Source organism: Micromys minutus, assembly GCF_963924665.1.
Source record: "Micromys minutus genome assembly, chromosome: 7".
NCBI classification, from domain to species: Eukaryota; Metazoa; Chordata; class Mammalia; order Rodentia; family Muridae; genus Micromys; species Micromys minutus.
In genome coordinates this window covers 49,457,096-49,469,668 of record NC_137976.1, presented here as the reverse complement: position 1 = coordinate 49,469,668, position 12,573 = coordinate 49,457,096, and the positions used below count along the sequence as shown (strand labels likewise).

General features: G+C 42.2%; 1 protein-coding gene across 1 annotated transcript in view; it reads left to right on the top strand.

Moving 5' to 3' along the window:
• CFAP44 (cilia and flagella associated protein 44) overlaps positions 1–12,573 on the top strand; it is a gene marked incomplete at both ends in the record, with an annotated part of 71,600 nt that overhangs the window by 13,553 nt on the left and 45,474 nt on the right. Inside the window, 8 exons of the mRNA XM_080919508.1 lie at positions 1,789–1,944; positions 2,252–2,299; positions 2,730–2,829; positions 4,359–4,453; positions 5,425–5,634; positions 6,431–6,541; positions 8,242–8,400; positions 9,373–9,615. Coding sequence (XP_080775634.1) covers positions 1,789–1,944; positions 2,252–2,299; positions 2,730–2,829; positions 4,359–4,453; positions 5,425–5,634; positions 6,431–6,541; positions 8,242–8,400; positions 9,373–9,615 — 1,122 coding nt within the window. The remainder of the gene's footprint in view (positions 1–1,788; positions 1,945–2,251; positions 2,300–2,729; positions 2,830–4,358; positions 4,454–5,424; positions 5,635–6,430; positions 6,542–8,241; positions 8,401–9,372; positions 9,616–12,573) is intronic.

Below are 12,573 nucleotides of genomic sequence, written 5' to 3'. Positions count from 1 at the left end.
TAGACAGTGGGTACACATCCTTTCATAGTGCCCATGGGTGGGCATTTTCTAGAGACTGAAAATTCTGAATTTATTATTTTTTTAGACAATTTTACTTTATAGACTGTACTGGCCTGGGACTTACTATGTAAACCAAGCTGGCCTTGAACTCTCAGAGATCCACCTGCCTCAGCCTCCTAAGGTCTGGGATTAAAGGTGGAAATAGTATTTCTCTGAGATGTGTGGGTGGGACTTGCTATGCACCACCCTTTCCCAGTCCTTGTGCTGGGGAGCTCACCCATTTCAGTGTGCACACTGTCTTACCTAAAGCCTGGGGAGGCTGGAACACTGCTTCAGAAACCAAGTCTCCTGGGCTGCAGTTTCTCTCTGTTTCCCATTTAACCTGTGTGGCACCTTCTGTGAACACTAGCAAACCTACAGTCATCTGATTTGCCTTGTAGTCTTCTTGGTTCATGGGCTGGGGCCTTCTGCTATTAAATTTCTCAAGACCAATTTTTGGTATCTGAATATTCTTCATGCATATGTATATGTATGTGTATATATACACATTTATTTTCTTTCTTTCTTTTTAACATCCTGACTACAGTTTCTTCTTTCTCCTCTCTTTCCCTCACCACTCCTCTTTTTTCTCTTCAGACAAAAAGGCCTCTCATGGATACCAGCCAAACATGGCATATCAAGTTGCAATAAGACTAGGCACTTCCACATTCTTGAATGTATGGGCACCCACTGGAGAATGGCAAACTTACCAGAGGCTATATACTCTTAGTAAAACTTGTTTGTCTCCCAGAAGTTTACAATTGCCAATAGCTCCACGACTTGGGGTTGAATTATGCACTCAAGTCTCATCTCCGTATTGGGATTTTGTCTGGCTTGGGCCAGCATGGGTCTGTGCCTGTTGTCATAACTGCTTGTGAGTTCATATGTGCAGCTGCACCTCTGCCCAGAAGATATTTGCTCATAATCGCTCACCATCCGAAGCCCTTACTCTTCTTCTGTCTCATCTTCTGCAATGGTTCCTGAAACTTTTGGGGAAGGGGGGGGGAATACAGGTATAATGTGTTCTGTTTGGGGCTGAACACTGTACAGTCTCTTACTCTCTGTACCTTGGCCAGCTGTAGGTAACAATAAAAAAACAACTATAAGCTTTTTAGACAAGTGTTGAGTGATGCGCTTGTCTATGGTTATAAGACTAAGTCACTGAGAGTCTGTTTAATACTGTGTCCAGTTAGCTGCATAGTAATAGTAGGTTCTATCTTAGAGCCTATAACCTGTCTGGCCATAGATTCTTAGTTAAATAATGCGTATGGATTTCATCTTGTTGAGTGGAACTTAAGCCCAATCTGAAAGTGATTGGGTTACCTATGACATCTGTGCCACTTCTACACCAATGGACACATCTTCCCAGGCCAGTCATTTCTATAGCTCACAGAGTTTAAGGCTGGATATGATCGATGATCACTTTTCTCCTCCAGTAGCATCGATGGTACTTCCTAGCACCATGAAAGCTAACTAGTAGGGATGAAGCTTCTAGGTCTGTACCAATGTGATTTTGCCATGTTCTGTGATGCAAGCATGTGGTACCATCAGCAACAGGGTCTCACCATTCAATTCTGGAGTTTAATCAAGAGCAATGGCAGTAGCCTGTGATGTTAGTGGGTCTATGGGACATCACTGGCCAACAACTCCAAAAAAAAATAACTGATATCCGGCACTTTGTTAGTTTCTGGTGTCTAATAGGGGCATGGTCACTGTGCTATAAAGTAACTTTGTTGTTGATTTTGTAAGATATGGGACTTTGAGACAATCGACACTGCGGATGTGATAGATGATACTGGGTTGTTGGAGATAGAGCCTATAAATGAGCTTAATGTAGACAAGAGTGTCAACCTCTTCTCAATGATCAAGATGAATGAAGTTGGAAATAACTTTTGGCTGGCTCAGGTATGCTGCACTCTTCTGTTTGGGCTTTTTAAGTGTACTGGGACATAAAATGAAAATAGAGATATAATTGATTGTTTGGACCAGAATGCCCCATGTTGCAGCTTTATGGGATCACTTGAATTATTATACATTTTTAGTCTTAAATATATAGAAGATATTCTTAATATATTTCATTTACACCTTATAATATATGTAAGCACTAAATATTATTGCTGGCCCCCCATTTTAACAAAATCACAGAAAGAATAATCTTAATTTGATGAACATTAAAAATGATAAAACATTATAAGCCATTTAATTTTTTTAGGATGCCAATGGAGCCATATGGAAACTTGACCTTAGCTTTTCGAATATTGTAAGTGCCCATTTTTTTCTTATTTTCTTCTAACTGCTATAATAAAAATTCTTTGATATTCTTTAAAAGGTAGTTTATCTTTCTTTTGTTTCTATCAAGTTCAAAACAGAACTGTGTCATTGTACATTAAGCATTTCCTAGACACAGGGAGCCTTCACTTATATTACCTAATGTGGTTCTTTTAGCTGCTCAAAAGCAGGCAGGAAGGCCTGGGAAGTGGCATCTGAGGGGACCAGATCAGTCATTAACTTCAGAGACAGGACTCCACCTGGTTCTCCTAATTCCCCAGTCCAGAGCTCTTTTAAATCCATCATAATTTCCTTTTTGAGTGAAAAGGCTCATGTGTTACAGAATTTTATTCATTGTCTTTACATTGTCTTTAATTATATATTACACTGTCTTTGAGATCTGACGTGCTCTTTGTTCTCAGACCCAGGATCCAGAATGCCTCTTCTCTTTCCATTCTGGACCCATTGCAGCCTTGGCTGTTTCTCCTCTCACTTATCTCATGGCCACTACTGCCTTGGACTGTAAGTATAAACTAGCCCCCAAACTGCGTATGTGCGTGTATGTGTCTGTGTGTTATGTTGTGAATGCATGAAAGTTTATGTATATGTACATGTGTTATGGTGTGTGTATGTATGTTGTGTTATGCATGTTCATGTATATGTACAGTGTTCTGATGTATGTTTGTGTGTAACATCAGGAATCTTCCTCTATTGTTTTCAACCTATTTTTTGAGACAGGGTCTTTCACTGAAACTTGAGTTCACCAAAAAGGTTAGTGTTTTAGTCAGGGTTTCTATTCCTGTGCAAGCAAGTTGGGGAGGAAAGGGTTTATTCAGCTTACACTTCCACATTGCTGTTCATCACCAACGGAAGTCAGGACTGGAATCTAAGCAGGTCAGGAAGCAGGAGCTGATGCAGATGCCATAGAGGGATGGCACTTACTGGCTTGCTTCCCCTGGCTTGCTCAGCTTGCTCTCTTATAGAACTCAAATCTACCAGCCCAGGGATGGCACCACCCACAATGGGCTGGGCCCTCCCCACTTGATCACTAGTTGAGAAAATGCCTTAGAGTTGGATCTCATGGAGGCATTTCCTGAACTGAGGCTCCTTTCTCTGTGATAACTCCAGTTTGTGTGAATTTGACACAAAACCAGCCAGTACAGTTAGACTAGACAGCCAAGCAGCTCCAGGGATCCTCCTGTCTCTGCCTCCCCAGCTCTGGGATTGCAGGCAAATTTCATCATGCCTGGCTTTTTCATGGGTGTTGGGGATTCATACTCAAGTTCCCATGTTCGTATGGTGGGCACTTCACTATCTGAGCCATCTCTCTAGCCTTGTCAGTGGGAACTCTTAGTAAAAATATATCTGGTCATGTTTACATGTGATTGAAAATTCGTGCTATTAGAAGTATTTAAGTGTTCTTCCAGAAGAGAAACCTGTGGGATATAATGAGCAAGACGGATTTTCAAGTAGGAAGTGAACAGCCTGCAGCAGACACGGCTGGAGATCAGAATGAAGACCTAATTGTAAATTTTTTAGGAAAGTGCTGCTCATTTTGTTAGCAGCACGTGCACCTTTCTGTCCCCACTACTTGTCTCCCAACGTCAGATGTTTATAACCTTGCAGACTGCACAGGAACGTTGTGTTCTGTCAGCCAGTCACAACCCTCATTCAACTGCCAAAGAGTCCTTGAGATAGGGGGAAGGGGCTCTGAGGGAGGGAGTGGCGGAAGTACGGAACACATGCAGTGCGGAAGTAGAAAGGACTGCTGGGAAGAGTTAGATGCACTGAGGACAGACATGGAAACAGGCAATGTTTGTGTATGATGCAACATGTATGACCATACCACAAGGAAACCGGTTACCGTGTGTACTGATCTAAAAATAACTAAAAGAAAAATTAATAGAAATGTAAAAGACTGTCAGGCTATCAATTGATCTGACTTAGTGAATTTTCTCCTATAACAAGTGAGCTGAGATTTTTTTTTAAAAACAGAAGCAATACATTTATAATCTGTTTCTTTTAAAACTTTTTTTTCTTCTTTTCTGTAGGCTCTGTTCGTGTCTATGATTTTGCTAGTAAAAACCCTTTGGTTCAGATGAAATTCAAACAAGGAGGTACATCTCTCATTTGGGCACCTCGATCGGTAAGTGTTGTTTTAATCAGAAACACTGGAAAATATACTGAATCTGTGATATCCTGGAGAGATGTAGTCATTTTCTGGCTCAGAATTTTAGAAGTGTAAACATATCAAGTTGTTTATTTTATCTAAAATATTGCAGAAACCACTTCATGATATCACTATATGGGTTTGCTTTGCTCAGTGAAAAGTGTTTTATGCAGCCACCCGTGCCGTGGTAGCTCTGCCTTGCAAAGCAACCATGCAACCGAACTTTGAGGCACCTTCTGTCCATGCAACCATGTTCTTTAAACACCATGGAACTATTTTGGGAGTGACTAATTCTTATTAAGAATAAGAATAAGGGGATGAAATTACAGACAACGCGGATCAGGCGTGCCACTGGCCTGGTTTTCCACTGTTTGGATAAGACTACCCTCGATGTACCATGTAAGATATCCTGCACCTGGTGTCCGCCAGGCCCCTCCTCCAGTTCATATGGTAGCATTTCTTCTCCGCTCTATCCAGTTCTTGTTCACCTTTTTGTACTTAGTTCTTGGCCAAGCCCCCTTCTGATCTCAGCTCCAACCATTTTTGCCTTAGGGGAGTCCTCAAGCTAAGCTTCCTTTGCTGTGTGTTCTAAGTGGCCACGTTCCTCTCCTACGGACCATGTTAATCATATTTTATACTTATCTACACGTTAATAGGCGACCGTCTATTTGCATTCATCCCGAACTGATGGTGGCAGGCGCCTCCTACACGGGAGGCAAGCAAAAGGCATGTTCGCTCTTTGGAAGCTTGAATTAGCATAGATTACCCTGCTTGTGGTCATAATAAGTAAATGGCCTGAAATTGAAGGAACCTTAACATGGAACCAAGAGATGCAAAAGGCAGCCGACGCTAAGTTACCTGAGTTGAAGCAAGATGTGGAGTGATTTTTGTGCATGCGTCAATTACTTAACTACATGCAGGTCCTGTATGTTTGATTATTTTCTCAGGTAAGCATTTCTGCATCACAGATCGTAGTAGGATTTGAAGATGGCGTCGTCCGAGTTCTTGAACTCTTTGATCCAAAAGGACTTACAGTTTTTGCAGGACGGAAGAGAATCTTAGATGCTGAGATCCATTTGAAATATGTCTTCAAACCCCATACTGGAAAAGTTACAGCTTTAGCTTATGAACGTGATGGGGAGATCTTAGCCACTGCGGTAAGTGTTATAGTCCCTGGCATTTCCTGTTGAAACTCTGTACCTAGCTTCCCTCTTAAGTGCAACTACTCCATTGTGCCTATGTAGCAAAATTAACCTACATTTTGTTTTCGTAATTTTCAGTGCAGCCTACATACATTTAAGAACTTTCTTATAAGTTAAGTTTTAATGCTTATTTTAAATGAACAGAAAATTTCAGATGGAAATCATGCTGAATGAATTTCTTATAACCATTAGTTTATAACATACATGTGTTTATAAGGAGGGCTGCCACAGGTGCGGTTTATAAAGTTCAGTGGGAGAGCTCTTGCCTAGCATGTAGCCAGCTCCGCGACAAGCTTTGGTACCATCTAAATGCAAACCAAAGCAAAAGCCTGTCTCGGAAGTAAAAGGTGGACAGATGTACTGTGGAATTATTTTAGAAATTAGTTATATACATAAACATGTATGTATAAACACATACATGGTACATGGTAGTCACATTTGTAGAACTATGAACTTAAACACTTGGGAACATGAATCATTACAAACATTTGAAACCATATATATATATATATATATATATATATATATATATATATTTATTTATTTATTTATTTATATATATATATATATATATACACACACACACACATGCACACACACACACACACACATATTCAGATTTATCCTGAATACTTGAATACATGGCTGTTGGGTCTATAAATGTAAATTAGACTCTATGGTATTGAACAGAATGCGTTATGGCCTTGTCATAGTGATATATATTGGGTGAGCATGTCTCTTTTTCTTCTAGAGTGAAGACAAGACCGTCTTCTTTTTTGATGTGGAGAAGGAATACAAGCCGATTGGTTATTTTAACACTCCTGGGCCCATTTGCCAGTTAATGTGGTCTCCAGCCAGCCATGTAGGTCATTGGTATTTGTCCTCAAGATTAAATCACAGTGTACTGTAGTTACAGGGGTTCCCTCTCTTTAGGCTACATTTTCTTCATTGACATTTGGCAAAAAATCTATTCTAGAGATGCCCTAACTAATTTGCCTAATTTTTTACTAGTGTCAGCTAAAGACCTCAGGAGAGAGTCATACATGAAGGTAGATGTTCCCCAAATACAGTGATTGAAATGAGTTCCACACACCCCTTGGGAAGCCTCCTATCATCTCACACAAGATGGCCACCTTGAAAACTCTAAGCTTCATGCCTTCCTGTCTTGCCTTCAGCATTGGTTCCCAGAGAGGCGAGGACCCCTGGCATCCTCTCACAACCACTGTCTCCCTCCCTCTTTCTCTTACAGTAGGGGAGCTGCCCATCTTCCTACTGACTGGCCATTCAGCCTCCCATCCTTTGGATTATATCTCCTCATTCTGCTCCCTGGGTAATTTCCCACGGTAGTCTCTCCTTACAAAAAGTCAGCAGCTCACTTTGTGCCGTGGAGTTACGGCCCCTCTCCCTTCTCAGCAGCTCTCAGGACTGACTGCTCCTGTGATACCCTTGCCTTCCACACCGCACCATCCTTCCGCAGCTTCTGTCTGCCTTCTGACTCCCCGATTCCACCGTGCAGCTAGCTCTTCTAATGGCACCGCTGAAAGCCACCTAATACGTGAACGTTATCTTCCTTGATATTGTAGCATCGTTTGACCCCACTGAACTTTCCTTCCTCCTGGAAGTATCTTCTCCCTTTAATGTTAGTGATTTTCTGCCCCTGGCTCCTGGCACCTGGCCAAATGCTCTCCCCTGGTCACTGGGTGTTAAACCCTTCAGTGCCCTGCCCTGCCTCTCTTTCCCCCTGCGCCATGGCTCTAAGCAACGCTTTCGAGGCCCACAGTTCTCCTATGAGGTCAGATGTACCACGGGATACCTGTCAGCACAGTGCGTTCTCCCCGGCTCCTTAAATTTTGTTCATCCCCCGCCTTCAAGCCACATAGCACTCTCTTGGGAAATGATACTCAGTCTGGCATCCGTGTGAACTGATAACCGACAAGCTCTCCCTTTGGAGCCGAGGTCTGTCCCGGGAGTGAGGATAGCAGCTCTTCTTACCACTCCATCTCTAGCATGTAGCAAAATGCTGAGAAGATGGGAGATAAATATCAAATCACACCAAGATGGTGATTTCCCAGATGTGGTTTTGGTGCAAAAGAGAAGTCTGTGCTAGATGAAGCAGTCTGGGAGTGGAAGTCAACGCTTAAGACTTCCTGAAGTACACTTCCGGGGAGAAGAGAAGAGGGAGGAAGAGAGTCCTTGGAACATCTCATTTAAAGTGAAACTTGGGAAGACAGGATGAATTGTCATCCACACCACAGATATCCCTCGGCGTTTTAGCTAGGACAGTTGGCCCTTCGGGCTAACGGATTTCACAACCATGCATTTGACAGTGGAGATAAGGTGCGGTATCTTTAAAGGAAGCAAATGAAAATCTAACTTTAGCCATCAGGTTAGCAATGAGTCATTACAGAATAGCTAATACTAATGACACAGTATCATTTCTGACCAGACTGGTGGGGTGTTGCCTTTTAAGATGATTGTGATATTCTTGCTGGTTTTGGCCTTGTAAAAATTTGCCTGCACGGAAGTGATATGCACAGTGTTTCTTTCCTTTTTCTTTTTCAGCCCGAAAGCACTTTATTGATCATCTGTGAGAATGGCTACATTCTCGAATGTCCATACCCAAGCATTAAGGACGTAGACGACCAGAATGTTGTCACCTTTGAAATCCCGGACATGTTACTCAGATGCTTCCATTTCACGAGTGTTAAATCTAAGATTCTGGTATGAGATCTTCTCGAACCGTTATTTCCTCTCCCTTCTTCCGTTTGGAGATGCAATATCCTATAAGACATTCTCCTATAAGGAGACTACAAATTAAATAAAACAGATCCTGGTCCTCCAGAGCTTGTACACTGGTGAGAAGGTGGCTCACTGGAGCCGGAGGCAGTTGTGGATAGATAACTAAAATCCAGGTACAAAGAAAGAAACCTCAGGGAGTGAAGGGGCGCCATGCTGATGATGGAGGGATGAGGCGGATAAAAATAAAATGGCGACCTGGAATTTATATTCAGAAGATGGCACGATGTCAGAGAATGAGCAGAAGATAGAGGTAACGATGCTGGGAGAACAGCCCTAAGGCGGCCACCATCCAGACAGTTCTCAGCATTTTTCACGTTGAAGAACGGCTGGTAGAAACAGCAGCGTGCAGTTTGTCGGAGATGCGTGCGACAGGACCATAGTGAAGGTCTCTTTAGAAGCCGGCCGAGCCATGTCAGTTTGAGCCACTGTGATCTTTTGTGAAAAGAGGATGGTGTGAAGAGATCATACAAGTCGGGAAGGTGGTTAGTTCTCAGGGGTGATTAGGAGAAGGGGTACCGGTGTCGGAGACTCTACGGTGGACAGCTGGTGATTTCGAGGGCCTACATCGCAGGGTTATGGGAGACAGAAGCAAGCTTCCCCATTGGCTGTTTTAGACCACGTGGGGCCAAGGTTGAGGGAAAATCAACATTTCCTAGCTCCTGCAGTAATGGATGGTCAAGTAATTTCAATGAAATGGATATAAAGGAGATTAAACAGAAATGATGCTCACCACACAGATTTGAATTTTAATGATAAAAATGTATTCCCAAAGGGTAAATTACATAATTGTAGGAACTGTGGGATTTCAAGAACTTGTCTTCCTTACACAATCTTTGTCATGCTATCACACAAAATAACACATTTTAAAAATCTCTATTATCTCTTTTTAAAAAGAGAGTTATGGAAATACAAAGGAGAGAGAAACAGAAGGAGCTGAAGGAGAAGGAAAGGGAGGAGAGGAGGAGGAAGCTAGCAGAAGAGAGAGAAGCCTTTGGAGAAGAGGAGATACCGGAGGAGGAAGAGATGAGTGAGGAAGAAGAGGAAGAGGAGCCGCTGCCCGAGATCTTCATCCCACCAACACCCTCTCCTATCCTCTGCGGCTTTTACTCTGAGCCAGGGAAGTTCTGGGTGTCGCTGGTGAGTAAAGTTTCAGTATACAGTCCAGGTTATGGTCGCTATTTTTTTTTTTTTTTCACCGAGTCCCATTCATACGCCTACTCTGAGGATTTAATTTTAGACCAGTGATGCAGCTGTGAGTTTTAATATGTTCATTATTTTAAATACACCATCTCAACATCTCTTTTAAATACGTCTGGCTATTGTATCTGTTGTCATTGAAGGCCAAACTGTTCAGGAAGAACAAAGGGGGAAAATTAAGAGCAGGGGGTCAAAGGTCAAACAAGTCCTCTTCTTTTGAGTCTGTCTTTGTTGGTTCATCTGTTTGCTTGTTGTTTTAAGTTTGAAAACAACAGGTTTTGTGGCAGGGCTGTATGGTTATCATCTGTTTACATCCAGGCTCTGTGGCATATGGGAGACTAGGAATCTGTGTTTTTCCCATTGTGCCCCAATCAAAATCTGAGCTTAGTAAATAAGGAAGAAGAGCAAATAGACCTTCTGAAGACCTGTACAAGAAAGAGGAAGTGTGACAATGTGTGCGGAGTGCTATACATCTTCCACTTAGATACCATATAGTCTTCTCAGTACATTGCAGAGCAAGATTTTCTTCATTATAGATGTTACAATTTTCAGTTCTGAATGTGCTCATGTGCACGTGTGGAAAGATTACTACTACTAATACATGCCTGGTCCTAGTATCTTGAAACCACGGTGTGGAGCTCTTAAGGGACATCCTCAAGTTCAGTGAAGTGGAAGTGAGGCATGATTTCCGACACACGGGGTCCATAGCCCATGCTCTTAGGCACTAAGCCCCAGCATGAGGTAAAGCATAGATCACAGAGGGCCTGCTCTCCTTGCTTAAGACAGCCATATGTCTACTTCAGAAAAGCTGCCTTCATGTTGAAGTCATGATTCCAGGGCTAAAATCGAGACTCACACTGTTGGTCGGTTCTCCAACCAGTAGTATTTACTTTATAAATTATTATTTGAACTTCTCCACACAAACCTGCAGCTTTCCTGTCTCTCCAGACACTCAGATTTCACAGAGGGAAGTCAGAAGAAATTTCCCCATCTTTTCTCAGCTCTAGCACCCAGTAGAGCTGTGATCTGCTTTGCTTGTCTTCGTAACTGATAAATGTTGCTTAGCAACTTGCTCAGGGCAGTGCTCCAGAAAGCCTCTTTAGGTCTTGTACTGGCTGGTTTTGTGTCAATTTGACACAGGATGGAGTTATCACAGAGAAAGAAGCCTCCGTTGAGAAAATGCCTCCATGAGATCTAACTTGAAGGCATTTTCCAAACTAGTGATCAAAAGTGGAGGGCCCAGCCCATTGTGGGTGATGCCATCCCTGAGCTGGTAGACCTAGGTTCTATAAGAAAGCAGGCTGAGCAAGCCAGGGGATGCAAGCCAGTAAGTGACATCCCTCCATGACCTCTGCATCAGCTCCTGCCTCCTGACTTGCTTGGGTTCCAGTCCTGACTTCCTCTGGTGATGAACATCGATGTGGAACCGTAAGCTGAATAAACCCTTTTCTCCCCAACTTGCTTCTTGGTCATGATGTTTGTGCAGAAATATAAACCCTGAATAAGATGAATCTATTCCTTCTCCTTCACACTCTCCCTGTAATTTTGCTCCTGAAACACACTACTTAATGTATATCATCAATTCCTGTCTTTTAAAAGTCAATTCTTACCACCATCAGCACATGAAGTTCCCGGAATTTCTCTCTGTTCCCCAACACACTGCACATACACACACATACACACACACACACACACACACACACACACACACACACACATAAGCACACACACATGTACACACACATAAGCACACACACATACACACATGTACACACACATAAGCACACACATACACACACATACAGACATGTACACACACATAAGCAAGCAAGCATGTGCACACACACACACACACACACACACACACACACACACACTCACACACAGACACACACCATCTCCAGCTGAGGTTTTGTGTTTACCTCTTCATTTCTTCAGTGGTGGCTCTGCTGTGCATTTGGCCTGTTAACTTTCCCTCTCCTTCTCCTGGCTTCCAATAACATCATCATGACCATCATGGTGGTTTTGTGGTGCTGGGTCATGAAACCCAGGGTCTCCTGCATGCTAGGCATACATTCTACCACCAAACTGCATCCTCAGATCCTCTTGGCCATAGAATGTCTCTCTCTCTCTCTCTCTCTCTCTCTCTCTCTCTCTCTCTCTCTCTCTCTCACACACACACACACACACACACACACACACACACACTCACGAACACACACTTTCCCAGCTCCTTTTGATGGTATCTTTAAAAAACAATTTGGAATCAGAGGACTCCAGAGAAAATGACCTAGCCCCTTCCCACTTTTTTATCAATTCATTTATTTTATTTATATGAGTACACTGTCTTCAGAGACACCGCAAGAGGGCATCAGATCTTATTACAGATAGTTGTGAGCCACCATGTGGTTTCTGGGATTTGAACTCAGGACCTCTGGAAGAGCAGTTGGTGCTCTTAACCACTGAGCATCTCTCCAGCCCCACTTTCCACTTTCTTAACGAAGCTAATTTTAATTTTAAATATCATTTATCTGCCCACATGTGTCAAGTGTTTATTTTTTTAACTGCCCAGTCCTTATTTCTTTATTTATGCATTCTGTTCTTTATATATAGTCTTGAACCATGCAGGATCTCTGATATACCTACTTCTTTTTTTTAATTGAACAACTTTATTTTAAAAAACAAACATAAATGTACAGATTTTAAGCATATTTGTATAAAACTATACAAATACATTTTTTGTCAGTAATTGGCTTTTTTTAAAGGTTTGATAGTGTGCATTAAGATCTTACTAGTTACAATGAGCATAAAGTACATGTAAAACAGGATGTAACCTGGAATTAGTCAAAGTTTTCTTGGTGTGTAAGGATTCAACATAATGGTTTTTTTCTTTTCTTT